The 26,646-nt window shown below is 39.7% G+C and overlaps 1 protein-coding gene across 2 annotated transcripts in view; it reads right to left on the bottom strand.

The window, feature by feature from the left end:
• The window catches only part of ntrk3a (neurotrophic tyrosine kinase, receptor, type 3a), a 95,012-nt gene that overhangs the window by 16,608 nt on the left and 51,758 nt on the right, over nt 1–26,646 (bottom strand). For both annotated transcript variants that reach the window (XM_058646465.1, XM_058646464.1), the window contains exons 5-13: nt 25,510–25,664; nt 24,807–24,949; nt 21,993–22,137; nt 16,300–16,412; nt 15,248–15,431; nt 14,375–14,398; nt 13,956–14,002; nt 12,394–12,496; nt 4,032–4,220 (exon numbers count right to left, since the gene is read on the bottom strand). In XM_058646465.1, coding sequence (XP_058502448.1) covers nt 4,032–4,220; nt 12,394–12,496; nt 13,956–14,002; nt 14,375–14,398; nt 15,248–15,431; nt 16,300–16,412; nt 21,993–22,137; nt 24,807–24,949; nt 25,510–25,664 — 1,103 coding nt within the window. The remainder of the gene's footprint in view (nt 1–4,031; nt 4,221–12,393; nt 12,497–13,955; nt 14,003–14,374; nt 14,399–15,247; nt 15,432–16,299; nt 16,413–21,992; nt 22,138–24,806; nt 24,950–25,509; nt 25,665–26,646) is intronic.

Here is a 26,646-nt window from a genome sequence, read left to right on the forward strand (position 1 = left end):
CAAGTCAGGGAGTGAGGGTGAGAGTGAGTGAATTTTGGAACTTAATAACAACAAATAAATAAAAATGCAAAGATAAGAATAATTAGTACTGTAGCAAGGGGACCTAAACCAACAATCAAAGATGCCTCAAAATGACCAAATGTCTCGAAAACCTTTTCCACAGATGCAAACTCTAGTAGTACAGAGAGACCCAGTCTAATCCAAAGCGCTGTTAATATTTCATTAAGTGGAAAGGACTGATCTCTGGATGACGTTTCTGCTATACCCTCATAGGATAATATCACTCAAACTGTATTAATTAGTCTGAGTCTCAGGATAAACAACAAACTGTATTCAGTGAAGGTCCCAACAGGACAACAGCAGCATGTTTTATGAGTCTGGGGCCTAAAGAGAAAATTCATTTTGTGCATTTGTCTCAGTCAGTACTGGGACTCTAACACCACTTATGTTGGCAGTGAATGAGTAATGTTTTTCAAATTACATAATGCAATTACAATTAGTACAAATCAAATGGGCTCATTATTTCTTCTTTAACACAACTAATGCACAATACAGGTCACAGATGTATTCATCAAATCATTTTCTAGTGTCATAAATGAATAAATCAATCAGCCAGCATTAGCTGTGGCTAACAGTCCACTTGGAGTAGTAACTAACTTATAGTGGTTACTAGATCCTTTGATCCTTGTTGCATTTAGATGACAAGGAAAAGCACTGTATGCTACAGCATGTACATTTAATCTACAAATAATATTTGTTCTTCAATATCAGCGTGACAGCTGTCAGAACTCTGCATGACCAGTTAGCTGATAAAAAGCAGAAACACAAAAAAATGTTATTTCACTATTTGTCCTCAGTTTTGTTTTGCTGGCTCTTGTTTTTTTTTCCAAAGAGTCTGTTTCTGTGATTGGTTCCTTAAACTACATATAAATGGACATCGAGTGTCGAGAAAAGTGGGATAAAGCTGCGAGGTCTGAGAAATGTTATTTGCTATAGCCACATAGAACGCTTCTAACATTCATTACACCACATAATGTGCAGCACTGAACAGGATCAATAGCACCATGACTTTTTTTTAAGTAACTACAGTCAGGCATTCGTAGATTCTAAATCTTGAGCACACATGTACTTAGACCTATGGATTTTATGCTGTGACCTGTAACATTTATCAGTCAGACAAAGTCTATTCATCTTCAGCCTATACTACGTGCACTGTGTTCATGGTTAACTGTCATTAACACACACACGCGAAACAAACACAAAATGTAGCTGAATGACTCGACCGTTCTGCCACTAGGTTGCAATTAGTGCGACTGTAATGAGCTCTGGGACTCACATCATCCAGCAGTGTACATATAGTTGCTATAAAGGCTCTGGGGAATAAAAGGGCAACAGCACACACTACTGGAAAGGGACATTTCAATCATTTTAACAACACTTGACTTAAAGTGGTCCATTTACTGCATTACAAGCATATAATTACAATGGAATCATTTGAATTATGTTGCAATAAATGAACCGTTGTACAAAAACTTGTATTTGCTGTCTGTGAAATTGTTTAGTTAAAATCTGTAGTAAGTAGATCTATATTCTGACAGCTATTGCTCTTCTAGAATATTAGCTTCGTGACATGGGTCTCTCAGTCTCAGAGATCTGACATCTGGAAAAAACACCAGTATGGTCTTTATTTTCGATAGAGAGCAAGTGCTTCTTCCACAAAATCCACCATGTTCTACTGTCATGTTCGTACAGTAGCCCAGAATGAACAAATCAAACACTGGCTTAAGGGAGAGCCTTTGTGTTGCCTGAATGACAACACTGTTTCTCACTTTGGTTGGAAGCATGAGGTTAAGGTATTCAGTTGGTTGTTATATGCAACTTCACCCTAAATGCAACTAAATCCTAAACACTGGTCCACTAAAGGACAATTTGAAATGGCTGCACATGTATTTGTTACATGGAATTGAAAAGGGCCATTACAGAATAAACAAACTTTTCCTTTTAGTGAAGAACACTACACTAACTTCAATAAAACTGTCCATGATTGTTGCAGATTGTAACACACTAGTGTTAATGATTGTTGCAGATTCTAACACTCGACATTACCTCCAATCATCATGCAGAAGCCCAGCGTCCACGCCTGTCCACCGCTCCATTGACCCCCAGTTTCTGAACAAACTAGCGACACATACTTATGGTGCTCTAGTGCGTGTTTGGTATTGAAATGTAAATACAATACAGTACATATTTGACTTTGACATTTTAGAGGAAGCTGAGCTTCCCTCTCTGTCTTAGAGCAATCGCCACTGTAAATCACCAACCCACACAATATGTGACATGGTGTTCTGTCTTTCTCTCTGCACGGAGTAAGTGGTGAAATCAGAGCTGTAAACTCTGGCAATCAGCATCAAGTTCGCAAAAATATCAAATAGACTATAAAGCTTAACAATGCCTGACTGACAGCTAATGCAAATGAACATGTAAAAGCTCCACTAATGACCTATCGACAACATAATCCTTACTTTCATTTTGACCAGAACCACATCATTCTGTCGCAAATGAATACACTTTGCCTAAGATCTGAAGAAGAACAACGGTAAACAATATGATGAAAGAATTACATGCTGTTGTTTCAAAATTTGAATTCCATGTGTGAAACGTGTGCAGGTCATACATTTATAAGTGAGTTGTGTATGTGTTCATGTGGTGAAAGTGATGATAGGTTTATGATCTCAGACACGAGGGGAATACAGTGGTTGAGACACACACACACACACACACAAATACCAGTGGTAATATATAATCACACAAGGTGACTCTTGTGATGGATCAGCATCACCATTGACCACGGCATCAGTAGTGTGTGTGCGTGTATGTGTCTCTCTCTATATTGTCTCCTAAGGGATTTGCTGAGATTTATGTGGCTGTACAGAGGCAAGAAACGATTTGCTCTGCCGATGTGGTAGAACACTCTGTGTTCAATGGAGACACAGAGGGGATGGCAAAGCAACAGGATTAACAGAGGCAGAGCAGCAGAGAGATACAGTCAGATGTGGATGTAGATAAAATTGGCTCTTACGGCTTAGAAGAAGCAGAAGTGTTGTAATATGGCCAAAGAAGACAAATGTTTTCAATAATTTTGTTATATATACAAGATATATCCATATAGCAGATGTGTTCAGTTTTTTTAACCATATATCTGAAGAAAATATCCACTGGTCCATCAGTGTCTACCTATCAGGGTATCAGAGGTCAAATGAGACATAGTCTCTCCAGTGTATCCAGAAACTACCCTACAGGCTCGTGCCAGGTTGATGTAAATAGAGAACTCTTCAGTGGAAAATGCCAAAGAGGTGTTCTGATCAGATGCCTGAACCACATCAACTGACTCGTTGTCATGCAAAGGGGCAACATACAGTATCTACTCTCTGTTCCCTCTGGATCTGTGTATCTCTAAGTCGTTTGATTTTCATTTTAAGATACAAAATTAACTTATTATAATATGATGCGTTTTTTTCAGTCGATACTGAGTAAGCACAACAGTTTCATTGCAATTCCTCTTATTGTATTATAAAAAAGTAAACTCATCTAAAACAGAACACGTATCCTTTGTGCATATTATACATACCCCAATCAATGTAGGCAATGTAACTTAGGAAGCACCAAGTTCTTGGTAAATATAACTCTGAGCACTGACTGAATTGTCTGAGTGTTTTTGACAATTTTCACAAATAATGCAATTCTCTGTAAATTCCCATCAAAAAAGCACAGGGTATATCTAAGTATATCTGCAGTAGAAATGCTACTTTGGTCTAATAATTCTAGAATGTCATAATACACGCCAGATAACTTCTCATCAATGATACACCCAGCAAAGTGTATTGCACCATTTTCAGTGATTACTTTGCAACAGAGTTGGGGAAAGTTTGAATTTGCCTGGGGCCCTGAGTTGAGAGGGTATTATACGTCTGTGATTTGGTATCATGTGTTCCTTAGGAGGTGAGGAAGGCAGGGTGAGTCCATGTACTCACAGGTGGCGGGCTTGTTGCAGTTGTGTCCATGTCTGAAATACTGCGGGTTCTCTATGACAGGGATCCTGCTCATTCCAATCACCACAGCATCAGGCCCACCATCCAGTGTACAGGGGCTGATAATCCCGTGGTTTACGTGATGAAGGGGGCTGGCGGAGTCCTCCTCCCCACTTATCACTGCTACTGGTCCTGGAAAGACAGAGAGAAGTTGTGTAGAGTGGATGAGTATATCTTTGGCATCAAAGAGACAGACTGAACATCTGCATCGAACACATTAAAAATGTTTTTAAAATGCTTTCAGCCATCCATCGACAATGGGATTCAGGTTTTGTAAAATGGGCTGAATATGACAGTATGTACAGTACAGATGAGCAGGCACGAACCATGCAGAGAGTGCCGATAATTGAGACTATAAGCTGTAGTGTGTAACTTCTAAAATATAAATGAATGTTCATTATATTCAAGCCATTGCCAAATGAGTTCACACAATGCTGATTAAGTCCATCAACTCCATCAACTAACCCAACTTTTTTTGTCTGACTCTCACTGTAGCAGTGTTGTTGTTCGTATGCGGCACACAGGGCATGATGTGTTCTGTGTCGTGACATGGCAGGAGCAAAAGCAGAAAGTTGGAGTATGGCTGAAAATGCTAAGAAGTGCCCATGAAAATGTTCCTCCTAGTCCTCACCCCCGCAGACTCCTACAGACTGCCTCCTCTGTGAATGTGTTTGAGCTTTGGATTGTAACTGCGGGGAAACTATCAAAAAAATATGATTAGTGTCTTTGATTCGCTGCTCTGCTTTGTGCGCTCATCAAATAGGTCTCTCAATCACTGCTGCTGTCTCCCTCTATTGTTCTCCTCATTGAGGTGGAAAAAAAGTGGTGGTGGCAATGTTTTAGTAATAATTCAGACTTCCTGGGGCGACAGAAGTTCTGCAAGTAGAAATAAATGTAACCATTATTTTCATATTCCATTTTCATTTGTATTTGATTTTTTCTTTTCTGATGTATCCAGGATTGTCCCTCATTGTAGGCTCAACCCAATCAGGGCCTCTTTATCATGAAATACACAACATTGCCATTAAGACATTTCCATATGAGGATTGTAGCAGCTTTCTGTACAGGGCCAGTATTCCCCAGCCGACATGGGGCAAAAGGTGGGGTACACCCTGGACAGGTCGCCAGTCCATCGCAGGGCCAAGAGAGATGAACAACAATTCACTCTCACCTGTGGGCAATTTAGAGTGTTCAATTAACCTCTGCATGTTTTTGGACATACCCGGTGAAAACCTTTGCACACACAGGGAGAACATGTAAACGCTACTCTACACAGAAAGGCCTGGATGCGAACAAGCAAACCTTCTTCATGTGAGGCAACAGTGGCAACAGTTTTCTAGTTCAAAATGACTAGACTTATATTACACATTTAGCCAATATATAACATTTTAAACACTGTCAATAGATATTGTTCTTGTTGGAAACAAACACTGTAGAAGGGGTGAACGTCATGCAGTGACCTCTGGAAATGATTATTCTGGGAATAATGAATTGGACAGATAACCTAAACAGAGTCCCGGCTTGTCTGTAAGTAAGTGTACGCAAATAAAAGTGTTGGTACTCAAAATAGTAAAATGAACAAGTGCTGGTACTGTGCACCGTACGCTACGGGCCCATTTCAAGCCCTGCTCTTAGTGTTGACAGACATGTGAGCATTGATGGACACCTTGGCCACAGCAGGGACCAGACCTATGCCATTTGTCAGTTAGAGGACGACCAATGCTAATTTTTAATCCATGTGTCAGTGTAGACATGTTGGTGTAACAGTGGAAGACGAAAGGACGCACAGACACAGAGTAACTGACAGAGAAGTGACAAAATATCACAGTGGGGAGGAGAATGTGACAGGAGAAACGGGAGGTGGGATGAATGGTGTCAGAAATTGTGAGGCAGTAGGTTTTCAAGAAGGACAAAGGTCAGAGGTTAAATGATGTGAGTCAACCAACAGGCAGACAGACAGGCAGCTTGGGAATAAATCATGTTGGTCACTGACAGCCAGCAGACGTATGGCTGCTGTCTTTTTAGTCACAACATCATGAGAGATGGTTGTGCACAAAGATCCCTGTAAATAAGTAGTTTCTGATGTACTCAGTGAAGCCTTTCACTGTATAAACCGTGCCACGTTCATTCAATTGAATTATCTTTCTTTCCCATTGTGATGCTCAGTTTGAACTTTTTGCATTGTTGACACGTCTACACAACACAACTATAAAGCTATCAGAGTTGCTCCCATGTGATTGGCTGATTAGACATTTGCATTTTCAACACAGGCTACTGTACGTTACATGTCACTGCTAATTTACGGAGCTGGGAGACCCTAATGGCTTATTGGAACTACCAGGCACCCTACTTGAATAAAACATTTCTTAGGTCATGGTGATTTATACTGTGGTTTACATCACAAGCTTCCCCTTAATTTTCCTCCGTGCCCAACTGTTGCCGCAGTCTTTCAATCACACTTATTATTCACATTAATCAAATAGGCTCCCAGTATCAATACCTGCTCCTCGCTGGCTCAGTGAGCAGTCCTCAGACTTCATTACCTACTTAAATCATCTGATCAGCTGTTAGGGTGGATCTCTAATTCGTGAGCACTGGAGCAAGCTAAAATATTTCCCTATAATTGTTTCCAGTCCTAACTGAATGTTCTTGCATTACCATGCTTCAAAAAGAAGGGAATGTACTGAATGCATTTACTGTAGTTTACAGAAATAATATAGCAACTGGAACAAATGAAGCATGCCCATAAAGAGAGCAAAGGCACGCCTAAAATTTCTCATGAAGCACAGTAATAGAGGAAATAAACTATGAATTACAGGTGTCACTTTTATGTGTTTGACTTTGGTGGTGTATTTATCCATGTTTGTAAGCCTATTCTATTACACAATTTAAGACGCAAAATACAACCAGGTGGTATTGTATATTTGGTCACTGTTGTAAAGTAGACCCTGGTAAACATGCAGGTGATTTTCCTCATTGCAGCAGTTGTGCCTATAGTGAAGATCTCTACCCAAACATGTGTGACACACAGTGTGATGAGTGCGTTTTTCACGCATCAGTTTTCCCCTTAAGGGACACATTGTGACAGAGTAGGTAGGACAAGCAATAGCTTAGACCACAACAATAACAATTATGCAAGAATGAAAAGGTGGCCAGAATGACACCATTTTGCTGCCAAGAGCTTCTCTGTTAACTTATGGACCATGAAGCATGCTCATGCTTTATAGGGCACAAATGTGCAACATATGGCTGACTTCAGTGCTGTGTGTGCACAGTTCAGTCAGTGCTGACTATTTGTCAGTACCTGTGAGATAATTTCACTGTGCCATTTTAGGTTGCAAGTGAATACTATATAATGACCTAACTACAAAAGCATGTCCCCACTATGAAGGTCTTTAAAACTTCACTTGGTTCTTGCTGCGATAGCAGAGTAAGAATATGCACTCACACACTTACTCAGGGGATGGCTAAGTGTATAAATTGATACACATCATCATTTCTCCTGAGTGGGGGCTCTGTGCTCTGTTGCTAAATGATGGCTTATAATTACTTCACCTTTAACACTTCTTATTGTCCCTGGAGCTGAGAGGCCTGAACTCCCAGCAGACCTGCAGCCTTTCTTACCCAACATGCCTCAGTGCTCACTCTCTCTCGCTAATCCCCCCTCAGTGATTCTACCTCACTTGCTCGCTCCTTTCCCCTAGTCCCTGTTTGCACTCAAAGCTATTTCCTCTCTCTCTGATGCCCATTTTCTGTGTGTTGCTTTATCAGTGTGATGTTAAATGATAGAGACAGACGGAGCATTCTCATCTGAGAGCGCTGAGTGTCAATCTGCCCCACACGCTCCTCTCTGCCTTTCTTGCCCTCTGGTTTTGAGATTGGTTTGTTGCCTGTTCAGGGCTTTGGGGGTTGTGGTGGGGGGTTGTTGGAGGATGTCACAGATGCTGACAGAAAAGCAGTGGCATGTAGACAAGAGAAATCAACACCAAGGAAAAAGTCACAATGCCTGGGTGGTGTACTGGCCAACACAGTGGCTGCCTCCCTCAATTACTGACTGACTGTTGCTGGTAGCAGCACTACAGTTATAAAAGAAGGTATGCTGGTGGGAGTGTGTAATTTAGGACAAACCCATACTAAATGCACTATCAAACCACACATTTTCTACGACATTATGTGCAATTCTGACATATCTCTAAATATAAATGCAGTTGCCAAATGTTCATGTTCCCATTTCCGGGGGTATGAACGCTGTAAGGTTTGGGCACAAACAGCACCTGGTTATGATTTGGTAAAGATCATATATTTCATATTTAATATTTCAACATCCACTCCGCTGTGTCGCATTGTGGAAAACATACTGGTGTTTTGTCTACAACTGTGGACTGCTGCTTTCTAGGAGACCTGTTTACGTTTATGTCCCCTTAAATATGTTGATATGAGACATATTGAACCAATTTTTTTGTTATGTTTCTCATGGTTTACAGAAAAATAAATTACCAGTGTTGATGAGCAGGTAAAACAATAACAAATACACTTCCTTTTGGTCCAAACACCTCTTCCTGAGATTTCAGAGGCTCTTAATTCTGCTTTTCAGCCAGTGTGAGCTGGGACTTTATTTAGTCACAGCTCATGGCAGTTTATGAGAAGCGACTGTATTTTCTTCATACACCAGCATAATATTTATGGTCACTATAACAGTCCATATCTGTGGATAATACTTATTATTGTAACACAATACAATTCCAAGACAGGCTGTTAATGGCATTCATGCAAACATCCAGTCCCACAGCCTATATTCTATGGAGCAAAATGTGTCATTTGTTCTGAAGCGACCTCCATTCCTTGAGGTTTCCAGTGTTGCTTCAAGTGCTTACCATCTTTCATTTACACCACTTATTAGCCAGAAGCCTATATCAAAAGGACGGAATCCCTGTGGGATTTCTACAAGGCTCTGCTTTGTGCCATGAAACCAGCAAGAGCACAACATGATTCCTCATGTTCCTCACTCTGAACTCTGCTGATGTTCTCATAAGCCAGTCAGGAGAAAAGATGATAACTCCTTATTCTAATTGTAATGAGCCAATTCCTTTTCCCATAGGCTTTTACTATTGAGAGCATTAGCTAATGATATCTCTCACTCTTTCTCTGTGTGTAGAGTGAAGAGACTATGCTGCCTTTGTACAACAAAGCAAAAATTATATCTACATTAGAGAAAGAATGAATCTAACAATGTTATTATGTATATGTCTGATGGTCCCGAGCATGAAGACTAACTTTTTCCTGCTCTCTTCACGATTGTCGTTCTTTGACAGAGAATACCTCTCTTTCATGTTTTCCATCGTTCTGTCATCGACAGGAACCTCACAGAAAACATGGCTGCCAGAAGGGAAACGTAAAACAAATCTTCTTGTCATTTAAAGGTCTAGTGTGTAAGAATTTGTGATTTGAAATCTAATGGTGAGACTGGAGATTGTAAAGAAAACAAGAAAAAAACAGAGCTTGTATGAAGAAAACCAGGCCCTGAGGAGGCCTTTGGTGTTTAATAAAACACCAGAGCAGATGGTTGTATGAACTAGGACGCAGAGAGAGTGAGAGAGACAGAGAGAGAGAGAGAGAGAGAGACATACATAAAGTGATAAAGTGAAAAAAAAATACACGAGAGCCACCTTATTTAACCCTCTTTCACATTTCTGTTTTACATAGATGAGTCTCCTCCTACACATGCTGTTTGGTAATGAGTTCAGAAACACAACCTGCTTTTTGTGTAACCCTGTCACACAAAACACAAATGCATTCTCTAACAATGTTTAGCAATGATGACGTTCTGTAATTCACAAATATAATTAAAGTATTTGAGAAAATACTTCTTAAATTCCTCCGTAAGAAATATAAATGATATCATTTTGAGCTCACACGTACACGTGGTTTGCAGAAACCTACAATGGCAACATATCATCCCAGAGACTGCGTTGTAAGAGCCTGTATGAAGAAGTTCAAGTGAACTTTAAAGTCAAGATTCGCATTTCTAACTCCAGTGCTTGTGTTGTTCTCTTTACCTTCTTCTCACTGCTTCACTTCTCCCTGCACTTTCTTTCCTTCTCTAATGCCTCTTCTCAGTTTGTGCTCTAACAGCATGACACCATGATTCAGCTCACTGCTTAAAGGAAAACATCACAATGAATTAAGAGTTTCTCTGAGAAAAACCTCCAGACTCACCACAAAGTCAGTTCCTCCATATACCTCTCTTTTAGTCTTTCTGTTCTGTCTTTCTGTCATTTTTCATTTCTGCCCTTTCCTTTTTCAGTCAGAATCAGCCTCCATGTCTCAGGTTGGTTCTCGGCAGCACTGACTTACAGTGACTTCTCAAAGTCAAGGAAGGATCCTCGAATGGCTGAATTTAAAAGATATTACATCATTGGCCCCTGCTGAAGAACTTCTCCTCAGTAGGATGTCCAACAGATAATTTATAAGGATGCATGTTGTGTATCCTCAGCTCAGCATAGGTACCCACAATCCTTTGCCCTTGCATGTTTTGCTGGGCCGAGCCTTCTCTATGAGGAAGTGATGCATTATTTCTAGCATGTTACACTTATCCACTCCCAGAATGCCAGAAGGAAACCTTGCCTCATCTCTGCGGGACCCAACTTGGAAGGATCCATTCCACTGAGAAAGAATCCTTGACTTTATGTGGCACCATGTGTGTAAGTATGTCATACAACCACACAACAAACTGAGCTATCCCTTTAAGTTCCTGCTCAGTCACACTTCTTTTGGCTGTTGTGTCTATCTTCAGAGCAGAGCCTGATGTGTTACACACTTCAATTTCAGCTCCAGATGACAGATACTATCATGCCAATAAGTCTTCAGAGGGATGGAAGGAGAGACAGACACTGGGAGACAGACCGATAGACATCTCGTAGTCCTTGTAATCTGGACATTAAAAGACAGTTGGATCTAAAAACAAATTACAGAGTGATTGAGATGACAATATTCCTTCTGAGAAGAAAACAGAGATGTCATTTCCTCCTCAAGCAGAACCGAGTGTATAAAAGGAGTAATGGAGGCTTAATGGAATCACCAGTTTCTTGCACGGCTCCATCTTCTTTAAAAAGCCTCCATTTTGAGTGGCTAAGACTCTGTATCAACACATTTCATCTTTGTTTGCCTCAAGTCAAATGTCAGTGATACTTCAGTGTGTGTGTTGTATTCACCCTACAGGTAGTAATATGGGTTGGTTGTATATGGCAGCTCTAAATGAACAGATGGGTGTAATCAACAGATGGGTGATTGTGCGTGTGTGTGCCCTTAAGGGACAGTGTGTGTGTGTGTATTCACATACATGTCTTTATAAGGCTCTCAGGACAAATTTTGATTCCAACCCATTTGTGAGGACAACGTTTACATCCTCATGACTTGGCTTTCATATCGCTAGCAGTGCCAGCATATTTCCGGTTCCTGGCTCTGAGGGAGGTTTTGTCTCCCTATTGACTGGCATTTAGAAACAAAATACTTACTACAACATTGTATAGTTCTGAAAGGAGGCAGAGACTAAAAGTTGAGCCCATCACAGTGAGTTATATAGTATGTTTATAGTATGTTTGAAGATCAAACTCGTCTGCTCTTTCCAGAGAAAACCTGATATATCAGCACTGGGTCCATTTCCTATCTCGTCCCACTTGTATGTGCTGATATCAGCCATCACAGTGGAGTCGAGTCAGTAAACATGAGCTGTGTGGGCAGTTTGCCTTCACCATCACTGGGATTTACAGTGTGCAAATACTCAGCCATAGCTACCAGCTGAGGAGGGCAGTCTGCAAATCAACACCATGAGCCTTCACGATGAATTGTAGAACAATCACGAAATGCTACTCTGTTTCCTCTTTTGTTTCTGACTGTGGTCTTATTTTGTTGTAAAGCAACTATTAATGCAACCTGTGGAGGTCTTCAGATTCTTAAGCATCCCTAAATCCTAAATATAGACCTCAAGAGAGAGTGTTGTGCCTCAATGTGTATGAACAAATTGATGTTATTCAATTTCTTCATTTTTCTGTAAATCTAACCTATCTTTCTGGTGTTACCACCTTCTTTCCATGCATCCTATCCCTTCACACATTGTTGTATGAACATTAAAATGACAGCAAAGCTAACAGGTTTAGTCAAATTTCCACCCACAAGTACTGCTTCTCACATTTACAGTTGCATATCAGCCACACCATTAAGCTTTATTCACATCACACACTTTGAGCCTGATGGAAATGTAACAAATGTTTTGGACGGATTGTTCAAGGAGATTAACAGATCTTACCTTTCATGCCAAACTTGGAGCGCCGTCCATACTTGTTGATGAGGAGGAAGAGAACCACGAGCATCACACAGGCAAACCCTGCCAGTCCTACTGCTATGGAGACCTAGAATCACACACATCATTTACACAGACAGTTACACAGCTTAAGTTATTAGATACCAGGAAGTATGTTACAGACGCCTTGTAAATCTAAGGCACTGTTCACTGATCACGGCCAGATAATGCGTTGTGAATGCATCCTTAGAAGTCACAGAAACCACATTTGGTTTGAGGAAGCATTTGTCCACATTCCTGCGAGCAAACTGTCCTCAAGACAGAACAGAGACCACCTTCTCAGCAGACACAGTCTGAGCAGAAGTAGTTTCACAGCATTATTACAGTGATCTGCACTCGTATCTTAATTAATTAGCAGCTACAGTCAACGATCGACGTGTGATTTCCATTTGCTAATGGTTGAAATATTCTTAGTGTGATGAGAGCTTTTATTCACTCAGATCCTCTTGTCTCTTTTCCCTTTCTCTCTGTCACTGACGTCAGTGTGTATTTCAATAAAGGGGCGGGGTCAAAAGACTTGAAACACAGCGAATACAAAGATTATGAATTGGCTGGGGTGGCTTGAGCCGTCATATGTTGGAAATTAGTTTGGGATCTATGCTGCGTTTATTTCACATTTTCAGCAACGGAAGATCTCGTTACAATTAGGGGTGAACGGCCATAAGATGCACAACTCAATGGCGACCTGATGATGGAACTGAAAGTCATATGGTGTGAACTAAGCTCTAACGGTGATTGGCCTGGAGGCCAATCTGTCTTGAAACGATGTGAGATTAATTGGAGAATGTCCTTGTTGTCATTGCAGTTTGGTAGAAGAAGCTGGTTCATGTGTGGAGTGTGTTTCCAGGGGCCAGAATAAATATTCATTTAAGACAACACATACTGAAAATAGTGTGTTTTCTATGCACTATGAACACATGATATAGAGACAGAGACATTACATTGGCATGGTGCTGAAGGGAACATTTAGTTTTACTATTAATTCCTTCCTTCCTTTCATTTCCTGTTTATATTCCATCTCAGGAAAAGAAATATTTTAACCTAACCCATTCTATACAACATTTTTATGTGTGTCATAATCATAGCTTCAAAGATGCATTAATACATCCATTTACGTCTGTCCAAACACAGATGGTAATAAATAAAGGCAGTTCAAGTTTCCCCAGTCAATTACAAGGAAAAAGATGAACACAATTACATTTCTAACCAGCTCTCAGGCCCACTGGCCACGTGGGGATTTCGGCAGATAGCAAATGACTAATGAATCTTTTTCGATGAAGAATGAGCCAATATAGAAATGATAAAATAAGTTTACAACTCAAAAAGTCCCTCGAAAACAATCACTGTCATGAGTTTATCTGATTCTACATAAAAGGATAATTTAAGTGTTATTATGCGAAACGCTTTGTCCATCCACATGAGTGAGTGGATAAATTAAGAGACAAAAATATAAAAAATGTATACACAATCTCAAGCAAACGATGAATGTGAATATCTTTGTCACTCACCCCGGTAGTATCTTCGTCAGGTTTGGGGGGGTCTGTAGGTGGGGTTACTGGGGGGGGGGATAAAAATGCACATTTACTGTCAGGCTGCTTCTGCAGGGAAACTGTCTAAGAATAATATTAAACAAATAATAATAAAGTAGAAAGAGCTTTATGAGCACATACCCACTGCAACACTTAAAAGACAAATTTAAAGCATTTAATGTTAAAGCTGTATTAGTTCTGACAATATAACATTAACATTGTTTATGTACAGTGTGTTGAAAAGTATATTGTTTATGTTTTTCACAAACGATCAAACAAATCACATTAAAATCAGAATTACAATAAAAACAAGAGTGGAAAATTTGCATTGACCTGGAACTAAACTCAAGTTCAGTTCAAATACTTTAAATGGCTGTGGAGACTAAACATGAACTTACCATAACCATAATCATCTGATATACCTGTGACAAAAGAAAAAGAGTCAGAAAATACACGGCGACACATATTGTGCAGACAAGTTCAAGTTGAGCTCATTAAAGGCGATCAAAAAAGCCTAAAAGCTTAACTATTATTAAAGGTAAGAGTACAACAAGAACAAGTACAAGGTGTCACAAGAGCTAAATACAGAAATCACACTGTTAACAAGCTCATCACCTATGATCTGAATATAGCTTGTCTTTATGCTCTACATCTCATTTACACCTCAGCTAAATATAACCTTGATTTCACCACACCACCCTGTCACAGTCAGAGTGCTGCTGGTGAGAGGGAGCAAACATCACATGAGGAACCTGTTATAACACTGATCACCTGAGGACCAAAGCAGGCTTCCCCCCCCTTTTTTTCCCACAATGCAGAAATCCATGCATTAGCAGTATCATTTTTGAAAACGTGTGCATTGATTTAATCTGACAAAATCTTGTTTGTGCTTTAGAAAGAGAAAAGTATCCAATTGCAATTGTGTTTTGTGAGCTACTGTGCAAGTGAATAAAGTAAGTGGCTGAATAACACACATTGTGATTGATTGTTGTTATGCAGTGGACAGTTTTACAGCAGCAGAAGTCACAGTAATCTCAAATATAATAACTAAACGCACAATGACAGCTACTAAACTGAACTTGTGCTGTATTTGTTGTGAATGATGCAGCGTTGCAGAAGTGTTTTCTTTGTTTTGAGTTGTACTTCATGTTGGAATTGAAAGAGAGGGAGAGAAAACCGCCCACATTCACAGTTGATTAAACCGATTTGTTCAGTTCAGCTTCACAAAAAAATGTGGTGTGTCTGATGCGAGTGCAAGTGTCTCTGCTTACCGTCGAAAGGTTCGTCGAGAAAATGTCCATACACAGTGCTGGTGGCTACACCCAGATCATTTCTGGCTTCCAAAGTGTAGTTGCCATTGTTGAGGTGTGTTGGGTTTTTAAAGGTCAGGCAGCCCTCTACATAGTCCTGGTATATATCCATATCAGGGCGTATGTATTCGGTGTGGGAGATTTTCTGAGTGGGGAGTGACACAAATGCAACAATTGAACAGTGACATCACAATCCTGCTAATATCTAAAGGCACTTACTAATAGAAGCCTGGAAAACCTGTTGATCCAAATAATTTTTCTTTTCCTCTAACATTTCAGGGCCCACTGTCAGGTAAACTGGAGCACTGCATGTGTCACATTTCGCTGTTAGAACCTGACCTGAGCCCAAGATAGTACAGTACTAACCAGACTCAGCACAAACCCAACAGGCACTCTGTTTTTGTCCTGTACAAACCCAACCTGAGCCAAATAAAATCAATTAAGGCTGTGCTGAGTTTGTATTATGCAATCATTACAATTTCCCTGTTTACAGATACATGCAGTGTAAAGTATATACTCCATTGTTTTTATTGATAAGACTTGACTATGGTGGTCCTGAAGGTCAATACAGGTTATACAGAATAAAAAAAGACAACACACAAAACACAACTTAGCCAGTTGCACATTGTTATTGTATCTTTTAGCCTAGCATACTGAGAAGTGTAAACAGGAAATGACATCAGAGACTTTGGTGTCCAATCACACGCGTGTTTGTTTGCTACACTTTCTGTAATCTGCTAAATGTCTTTTCGGTGTTATTGAAGTGTTTTGTGAAATTTTGTCAAAGTGTTTTCTGCAAGTCTGTATTTTTCCTAAGAGAATGTTTGTGCATCTTCGACCGTATTTGTAAATAAATGGAAAAATAAAAAATACTGAGTTGAGAGAAAATGGATTCTCCTCAAATGCAGTAGAAGTATTCAACAATTGTTTGCTAACCATAGTGATTTTGAAACAATATATGCTTCTGTGATTTTATAACATGCCAACCAAACATGCATATCCATCAAACTCACCTTGTCTTTGTAGAACCATCGTAAGGTTGGGTGAGGTGAACCTCGGACAGTGAATTCTATGCATGTGTCATGGCGGCGTTCTGGCTCCCTCAGCCTCACAATGGAGGGAGGAACTTAAAAGATAAAAGAGAAGAGAAAACACGATCACTGCTCTGCTTGTAATACAACCTCATGCACAGTACAAGATTTGAATGTAGCACTATGTCACATGGACTTGCACTCCAGTGAAAGATGTATTATTTGTCATCTGTCTTGATTTGTTGTTACCACAAGTGGGAGCGCCAGAGAGGAAATGCAGAGACACTCAGGAGAAAGACCTTAGTTACTATTTTAATATGCTGGTCTCATCACAATCTGTGGCAATCGATTTGGAGTGTGTGAGCATGTGTGATCCTGTTCCTGTGTTTCTCTTTGTTTACTGACAAAAATGCAAATGCAAGGCTGTTTGCTACAACAATGTCATTGTCTTACCGCAGCCGACTGTATGAAATTTAATCCAGCACCCGAGAAAGTGGAGTGCTGTCATTCGTCTCTCTCACACACACACACACACTCACACTGGTTTCCATGACTTCAGAGGACATTGCATTCACTTACATTAACTTATTCTAACCTTAACCATAAATTCTACTGGCCTAATACTGAAATCTGACCCTAACCTTAACCTAACTTTAAAACATGTCTTCATCTTAAAATGTAGTAATTTACATTTTGGGGACTTGATTTTATGTACCCATAAGGAAGACAAGTCCACATAATGTGATTTGGGTCCTCACAACATAAGGAATACCAAGTGCGTACACACACACACGCACACACACAGGTTTTGTGCAGCTATTCTTCTAAGAACACTGCATTGATTTCCATTAATTTGAACAGCCTATTCAAACTGTTATCCATCACCTTGACCATAACTAGTCATTGCCTAACCCTAACCTTAAATCTTGGACCTAAATTTAACCAGTTCCTAAGAAATTAGATTCTGCCTAAACAGGACCAGGTTTTGGTCTCCATGAGGATTACTGGTCCTGACAAAGTCATTGTTTGTGCCAGAATAAGTCCTAAAGAAGTAACACTAAATATGAGGTATCAGAGCATGATAGGCTCTAAATTTGTACACGTTTTTATCACTACGATGATGTTGATGTTTGTTATTTATCATTTGTTTTGGACTGAACGCAGCACAGCTTTTCCATTAAGTAATCCCATGTTTTTTGGGAAGTGTTATCATAATCATTATCCACTTCCTTCAGAATGACTTGCTGTTCTCTGCTGAATCAATGAGCAGGACAATATTGGCAGCAAGCCCAATACATGGATAAATGGGTTGTGACTAAAGCAGCGAGTTATCTGCTTGAAAATGACAAACGTCTGTGTGTGAGCAGGGTGGTGTATGCCATTCATGCAGGGGCAGCACAGTCAAAGACAACAGCAAAGGCATCAACACCTGTGTGATAGTCTTTAACTGGAAATGTATGGGTTCAATGAAAAATGTACAGGAGCTTCACAACACATTGATATGAAATGTAAGTTGGAAAATGTGGCTCACTGCAAATGTTACCAGCTTTTAACTGTTGACAGGGAGGAGGACAAGACATATTAGTACTTAGATACTGACAAACTTATTATCAGTTTTTAACTGCAACATGTGCATGATACCCTAACACAATCCTGCAGTGTTCTAGCTAGCGCATGGTAGCGTATCGGCCCGTTACGCTATGATTTGTGGCCGACACACAAAATTGAGGACGTTACAGCGTAACAGTATTTTGACTGTATTTAGTTGTGTAATAATGCCAGATGAAATGTGGATGACGTTGTATTGGGACGGAATCGAGACGGCCAAAATACAATGGCGCGTGCAGGCCGGAAAATCAGGGACTTTTCCACACAGTTTCCCCATTGCACTGCAACTGCCAAGTTGATGGAAACCATCCCCAGAAATGCCATGCTTTCCATTAGAATTGTGACGTTAACCATATTTTGATGGCCAGGCCATGTAACTTTAGAAGCATGCTTCACTCTTTTCTCTCATTAAATTTGTCAGTCGCTCTGCCATAACTCTGTGCGTCATTCCCCCACTAAATTGCATTATCTTTTATCGAGGTACAAAAACAAACTTAAAGAGTTAATCTTTGAAAGATGTCAAATTCACCAGCGCAGTTGGTACGTCCTTTGTGAAAGTTACACACTGCCAAGATACAATCGTATTAAAATTACCCATCAAGAATATATGGTGTAAAAATAACAATGTTCCTCTTTGGGTGCCCTTACAATGGCCAATTTTCACCGTAAATTTTCAAAGGTGCCGCACCAAAAGCTCTGCAGCTTGGTCGCTGCATTCCCTCGCCATTACTATTACGCTGAAATAAAATCCTGACTGGAACCCTGTACTGTTGTGATCATGCTGTGACCAACAGCAATCCACAAAAACAAGTTTGATGAATCTGTCAATGTAAACTCACTGGCAAAACCAGCTGAACTAGAAGCTTTATTGAGAAAAAATAATTTAAAAAAATAAATCATTGAGTCCATGGAGAAAATGAGCAGAATCACACACACAAGTGTTATTGATCCACTGTGACCTCCCACAGTAAGATCAGCTGTGTTATTTTTTAACTTCGGTGTTTGAAATCCTTCATTCAAATGTACCTAAGTGACAAAGACCTATCGATCTTGGCAGCTGTAGATCAGCAACTTCCTTGTCTCGCATGGTACATGAAGTGATTTCGTCAAAAGACTCCGGTGCAGTGGGAGTGAGAGGCTAAACAATCACTTGAATGGCTGATATCGCCCCATTAAGAAAAGGAAAATGGGAAAAGAAGACAGCATAAAAGCAACAAGGGAGTTTAAAAGTCAGTCAGAGGTTGTGGACTGGGAGGTTGTAATGGATGAAGTTCCAACCCCATAAAAACTGATGGACTATTTCATTAAACGGGAGCAATACAACCATTTCTAAAAGACAGAAATCATTTTAATCAATTTGTTTTGCTAGTAACTGTGTAATAAGCAGAAGAATGACAGATTTAAGACCTTAATGTGAAGTCCTTCATTAAACTGTTAAAGTTTTTTTCCCACCAATTATGATCAGTTCACTGTTCACTTATTTCATCATCACAGGAGCCACAAACCACAAATATTCTTGATCTACCTCTCATGAATCAACAAACAATGTGATTTTGTCTTGATGCACAGAAAGATTCATGGGTGTAATCTGATGAATGTATGGAGATGTGGCTCATATATCCTCTCCAGTCCGACCATTAAAACCATCCAAGCTTCAAATGGTTGTCACTACTTCATGAGAGGGAAGCTCAATATCTGACTGCAGTGTGCTTACAAATGCAAAATGAAGTACCAGTCGAGAGTCTCCACAGTGTTTTAAATTCAAGCCTCGAGTTGTGGATGGATGTGTGCATGATTAGCAGGTATATAGCTCACACTGGGAACAGTGTGCACCCATCAGATTATTATACACAGGTCCGTAGTTGACTATGGCCGTATTATATACAACTACAGAGTACATTCATTAATTGTATTAAATTGTGTAAGTATACTCTGCATTGACTGAGATGTGTGACGTGATCATGACGACATCGTCTCCACCTTATTTGACAAAGAGCTTGTTCTCTCCAATATAGTTTGCCCGACATTTTAGCTGAAATGAACGCTGTTGCTGGAGCAACCAAGCAGTGAACATGAAGCAAGCATTGAGCCCTAACCCACCATTTCTTCTTAACCCTCCCTGTTTTTTGTTTTAAATTATCCTCAAATTCACCAATGTTTATCTTTCTTGGATTTATTAAATCTTCCCTTTCTCAGAAGACAACATGTTTCACGCTAAAATGTTTTTATTAATTTGGTAATTTAGGAAAATGTGGAACATAGTATTTCCGTTGTCTTATTATAAAGCAGCAATAAAATGCTGTAAAAAGTGTATTTGTGTTGCTCTGTGACATATTCCTTCATCAGCACACACTGAGATGTATTACAACTTTAATCCCTCCTGCCTATATGGCACCAAATGTTGATGCAACTTATTATTTTATTTTTTACAGAAACTACACACCCTATTTTTAAGATTTACATTTAATCTGAACTAATAGATTTGGAGCTGAGACACTTAAGTCAGCATACTGATGAGAGAAAGAATAAAAGAAATCTTTGCATTATGTATATATTTATATGTAAGTCAAACTGATATTCTTTTCGGGTAATAAATTTGAATAGCTCATGGTCACCACGAAAAATTTCGAAATTGCAGTGTGAAATTGCTTTATCTGAGCTTATTAACAAGTATATGGAATACAGGATTCACAACTGTAAAATTCACATTAAAAGATAATCAGTAGTTAAATATTAACACGATTAGTTCCAATTTAAGGATTATTCATTCACTGCTTTCAAAGTGAATTGAGGGTTGCATTCTGTTTTAATAAGACTTAACAGTCAATTCAACAGCTGAAACATGATTTTTCTGTGTAATGCACCTGAGGTGTGATGCTGTTGTGGCCTTTTTAATCACCATGTGACAGGATAATTTATGAGGCCTTTGCATATGACAATACATTCATACAAACAACTCCTTTTGTAGGTCACAAGAATATAAACACAGACACAGACACAGACACACACACACACACACACACACACACACACACACACACACAAGCATGATACCGGACAGATGTGTATGGGCTATAATGATGATGGATGGTTCAGTTTACTGCACTATTACCAGTGTTTGTCCAGAATGACCATTACACTGAAAATATGAGAGCAATACAACAGAAGAACATTGTGTATGTGTGTGTGTTTTTAGTCGGCTGTGAGGGCAAGTTCTGATTTAAACCTTTTTTTCAACCCCTAACATTTGACTGAGGACAACATTTTGGCTGGTCCTCACAACTTTTTCCCTTCACGAACCCTTGTCGACCACACTCGGATGCAGTGCTCTCGCAACTGAGTGGACTGCCAGCGGAGACCTCAGCGAAGCTACTAGATACCACTTCCAAGGTACCAGGTTGCTGTCATGTATACAACCGCTAGGGGCGCTGCTTTTGAAAATGTAAACGTAGGTCATAATTCCGGCATACAAGCTATATGTAAGTTTCATTGGACAGTGTGACATATTTACATGCTACCCCAATACATTTCCAAAGCCACCTCACCACTACCTTCACACTTTCTGACTCAAGACCCTAGTCTACTTCCGTGCTCATGCCACATTGCACGTCACATATCGCGGACCCTGGTACATTTCGCGCGTCAGGGTCCTGGTGGCGGTACAAGTCTGGACGCAGGGAATAGAGCGCATTCCTACCAAAGAACAAGAGAACGATGCTACAGCTCCCTCGGACACATCTGGTTCGAGTGGCTCATCAGCTGAAAGGTCCGCCGGGAAGGGTAGCTGAAACCACTCCCCTAGATGGGTATAGAAATGTAACTTTTCTATCCTAAAATCAGAGCTTTTACTCCAGAATACAGGAACCATTTCCATTTTTGATATCAACTTTGGAGGTGCTATTGTTGTGAGTCGACACACAATGTACCGTTTGCTCGAAACTAAATAAACAGATCTTTAGCCTGAATCTGGATCTAGTTTTCTGGAAGAAGTTCTTTTGGAGGGAAACAACAATAAGTCCCCCTCCACTGCAAACAGTGGTGTTGAGTCTCTGTGAGTGTGTACTTACAGTGAACAGTTAGGTGGACAGAAGCATTGGTCATGCCCACTATGTTGGTGGCGGTGCATGTTAGCAGGAAGTTGTTGTCATCTCTGCTCACATTGTCCAAAGTGAAGATGATGGAATGAATGGTGTTGTTGCCGTAGACTTTGGCCTGGAGTGAGAGCAGAGTAAAAGTATGAAAATAATGATTATTTCATCACAATGCTGTAATAATGCCATAGAGTAATGGGTATATGGGCATAAAATGGCTGAACCTGTCAGAGAGGAGTGATGCGTCAAAGAAAAGCAGGCTGGTTCACAAATGACAGCGGTCATTATGTTAATTTATCATAAGTAATACAGTTAATGTCCACTGCGTTGTACTGCTGTATTGTGTAGCGTTGGCCAAATGAGGAGTATGTGAAACCCCTAAACTATAGCCTTGTCCTCATCATTTAAATATATTAAGTACGCTAGTTTCGCAACAATACACATTGTTACACAAGGCCAAAAAATGTGAAAAGTCCATTTAATTTGGCTGAATGTACTGTAATGGTAATACTTCCTGGATGTTATGCAAATGTAACTGCGGGTGATGGCACTTTTGCAGCCATTTAAACCTATTTTAACAAGTGGGAGTTGTTGCTGTAAAACATTTCCAATATTGCCAGCTGTGACAACTAGAGGGTGAACGTTAATGATTTTTTTCCCCCAATCGCTTGCTTGTAATTACAATAAACTATACTTTGCTATCAAATAATAAGGACTGTATATCACACACAAAGTGCACGTTTCCGAGTGTATAAGCTACTTATAAGCCACAGATGCAGCGTTTTAATTACCCAGAGTATCTTCCACAATTTTTTTTTCATTACAACTGAGTGCACCATGGTTAAATAGAAGCTATTTAATGAATTTTGAAACTTATAATAAACTTCCCTCAAACTATGGAATAAATGTTTTCTCTATTGAATATTCTTAGCAGTTTGGAAGATGCCCGGCAGCAGAGACATCCCACCTTCTAAAATTATTGAGCGTACGTGAGGGCCAAATTCAGGGGCCAGAGCTAATAGATGTGAGACAAATACGTACACACACTTCTGGTCTACTGCTCTTCTCACACCACACTAAGCTCATATTCGGATTTTGCAATATGTACTAGACACATGTGTGGGCTCACCTTTCAAGAATCAAAATTATATTACTTATAGAGTAACAGCTTGTAGCACCTTTGCCTGAAATGAGGGCGATAATAATCAACATTTCCTGGTTATGAATGTGGTTACGTTACGTTACAAAAAGATTATGGGTTTTCCTCCTAGCATCAATAAGCTTGTCATATAAAAAAACACACCTGAAAAGGTTAAATCACACCAACACTCTCTCAACTCTCAAATTGACGTCTGCTACTTCTTGTTATGTTTAGCTGTTGCATACCCCCACTTAGGGCTGTGCAATTAATAATAACCTTTGTTTCTATTAGGATTATGGCCCCAAACGATTAGAAAGAGAAAATAATCAAAACAAAGTGATTATTACAAAAGCCTTTATTCTGAAAATAACTATTTTAATATTGTAATGGCGTTTGACTTCCTGTCCTGCTCGTCATCCGGCAAAAATAGAACACAGGCGTTCAGTGGAATCGCTTTGTTAAAAACGCAGCGTAAGTAAAGATATATACAATTTATAGTAAATTCAAAAGGTTCATTCAAAACTTCATGTTGACGTTGTTTTTACGTGCAATAAATAAATTCCATTTGTTTCAAGTTCAAGTCAATGAGTAATCGTTTGAAATTTTGACCCAAATAAATAAATAGTGTTAATTATTTTTTCCATAATCGAGCAGCCCTACCACCACCGACTCCTCCACTTATGAGCGAGAATTTTGCCTTGTGTATTTGAGCACCATAACAGCAACATTTTTCTGTTACAGCAACATTTTTCTGTTACAGCATTGTAGTCTTTTAGCTGCTAAGAGGAAGAGTGGATGTTTTAGTTGAGACCAGGAACATGTAGATGTAGGTTAGCACAGGGAGAGGTGGAGGGATTTGCTCTGGATTCTCAATCTAGCTCTTGTTTGTTTGTTTGAAATTACACACCACAGTTTTAAGACACCAACTGCAGCATTAGCCTTTTTAAACCTGAGCTCTCCACAGAGACCACAAAACTGTAAAAAATAAACAAATGACTCCTTAATAGTTTTTCAATTTGGCTTCTCCACTACGGTTTGCTGAGCGGTATGTGATAGAACTGTGACCAAGTAAGTATGTTACCACTGTTTTTCCAAGTATGTCGCATATCTCTTGTTTATCAGTGCCTCTGCTGCCCAGGTCGCCAGTCCATGTCAGGGTCAGTTTGCAGCTTTTGGTGCTCAAATTTGCAAGTTATCGGAGTTAATCATGACTGTGACATTGTTATTAATAATCATGTGAAATTTTAGCAGCAGTGCTCAATAATCCAGCAGCGGTGGCTCACAGAATGTGGTGGGAAACATTGTGCTCTGTCACTGCCAGTTCCAAATCACACGATCAATTTACTACAGTTTCAATTTCAGATACTTGCCCTCCATGTGTAGACTTTAACACTTCCACTGTGAGGGAAACACAGCTGCTGTACAGCGGTTTGTTTCACATCATGCCAATGATTAATGTTAACATACATACAGATTATTTACGAGGAAACTCCCAGCATCAGCTACAAAATGCAACACCTAAAAATCTAGTTCATTTGGTGTGTGTGTGTGCTTCAAATGTGAGGACTCATTTTGTATCAAACCCACAAAAACAAAGACGTGTTGTAAGTGTTGGGATCAGGCATTTTCTCTGTGCATTTACTCCCTACCTCTTGTGAACTGATGGAGTGCAAGCCATTGACAGGCCAGTCCACCTCAGGTAAAGGGGATCCGGAGCCATTGCAGATCGCTGTCACGCGATCCCCCTCAATAACTGTGAGGTTGCTATGACTGACGCTGATATCAGGGAAGTCTATGAGAGAAGGGACATGAGAGGAAATGTAAACACACCGTGAGCGTTTTCACAGGAATAGATCTACACAAGTACAGAGAGTTGGATGAGGATTCATGTTCTCATTCATTGGTTAAGAATCGTTTAATAACAACACCTACAAGTCAGTGTGTCCACATCTTGCGTGTATATTCCCTGTTAAAAGTTGCCACTATGGCTTTAAAAGAAAATATCATATTTTCTTTTGATCTACATTTTGTTTAAATTGTGTGTTACTGTCAAAGCTTGATATCCTCTGTGCCACAGAGCTCCCTTGTTTCCAAAAACAAATAAGAGATCATGTCCCACAGAGCCACACTGTTGTTCTGTGGGACACTTTCCTTCATTACCGTTGTCACACATTGTGCTTTATTTTTACTGAATCCCACGTAAACAATCTTATATCACTCTGCTGCAGAAATAGTCACCAACAATTGTGCTTTTTTTTCGTTTGTTTTTGTATTTGTGATTGAGCTCTCCATAAAAGGACAAAGTGCATTAGGACTGTGTGTTTCGTGCCAATTTTCACACTTGAAACTTACCACAGCTGCTAATGTTCATTTCCTGCAGGAGTATCTTCTTGAAGCCATCAGTACAGTATAAATCTTGGCTGCCTAGACCCGCCTCTCCTCTCTGTTGCCATAGCTGCAGCCAGCGAATCTCACAGCCACAGGAGAACACCACCTCCTCGAAATGACTGGAGGGAGAGAGAAAAGAAAGAGCACTGACAATATTAGCCACATCTCATCAGTGACATATTCTATTTCTACCTGGTCTCAGAAGAACAAGGCGTGTTTGTCATGTCAAACACATCACTGCAAACATAATCAAGACCTTTAAAGGAACAATTGTTAGGTCAAATAATGGACGACATGTTGGGCAGATCCAGAGGGATTATAATAGCAGGGGCAGAGTTCAGTTAAGTATTATGGATCACGGTTGTTCCAGCACAACTGAGCAGGAGGAGAGAATGTACAGTAAGACAGACACACACACACACACACAAAGTCTATTGCAGCATTTCATGTTCACACACAACATCCTGCAAACCATGTAAGCTCACAGATTGGTGCTTATGTAACATTGCAACCCAAGGGTGCATTTTTTTTCTGAGAAATGTGTGTTTTTTTTATTCATCCTGCTGCAATGAGTCAGTCTGCTAACCATTCTAAAATCTCTCACTCTCACCAGTCAAAATCTCCAAACCCCATATAACAGCTGCCTTAATCCATATATGCGCATGAATTAAGGGGACAGCGGTTATTCGATAAATTGATTATTAATCGATAACAAAATTAATAGTCAACTATTTTGATTAGCGATTTCTCAGTTTGAGTGTTTTTTTAAATAAGTAAAACCAGTTTTCTGATGTTTAAATGTGAATATTTTCAACAAACAACTCATTAAAACTAAATCATTTTGGTTTGTGGACATTGGTGATTTGGTAGACATTTTATGAACCAAACAAGCACTCGATTAATCGAGAATCGTCAGATCAGTCGATTATGAAGATAATCGTAAATTGCAGCCCTAATGTGAATTTTATTGGTGAAAAAAAACAAACATGTGAAACTGTGAGATCACAGATTTAATGAGGTAATCTATAAGCCACACATGTGACTGAGAATGTAAAGGGCCTCCCCGTTAAAAATATGACTGCCATCGTTTCACACCACAAC

Source organism: Solea solea, chromosome 12 (genome assembly GCF_958295425.1).
Source record: "Solea solea chromosome 12, fSolSol10.1, whole genome shotgun sequence".
Classification (NCBI taxonomy): Eukaryota; Metazoa; Chordata; class Actinopteri; order Pleuronectiformes; family Soleidae; genus Solea; species Solea solea.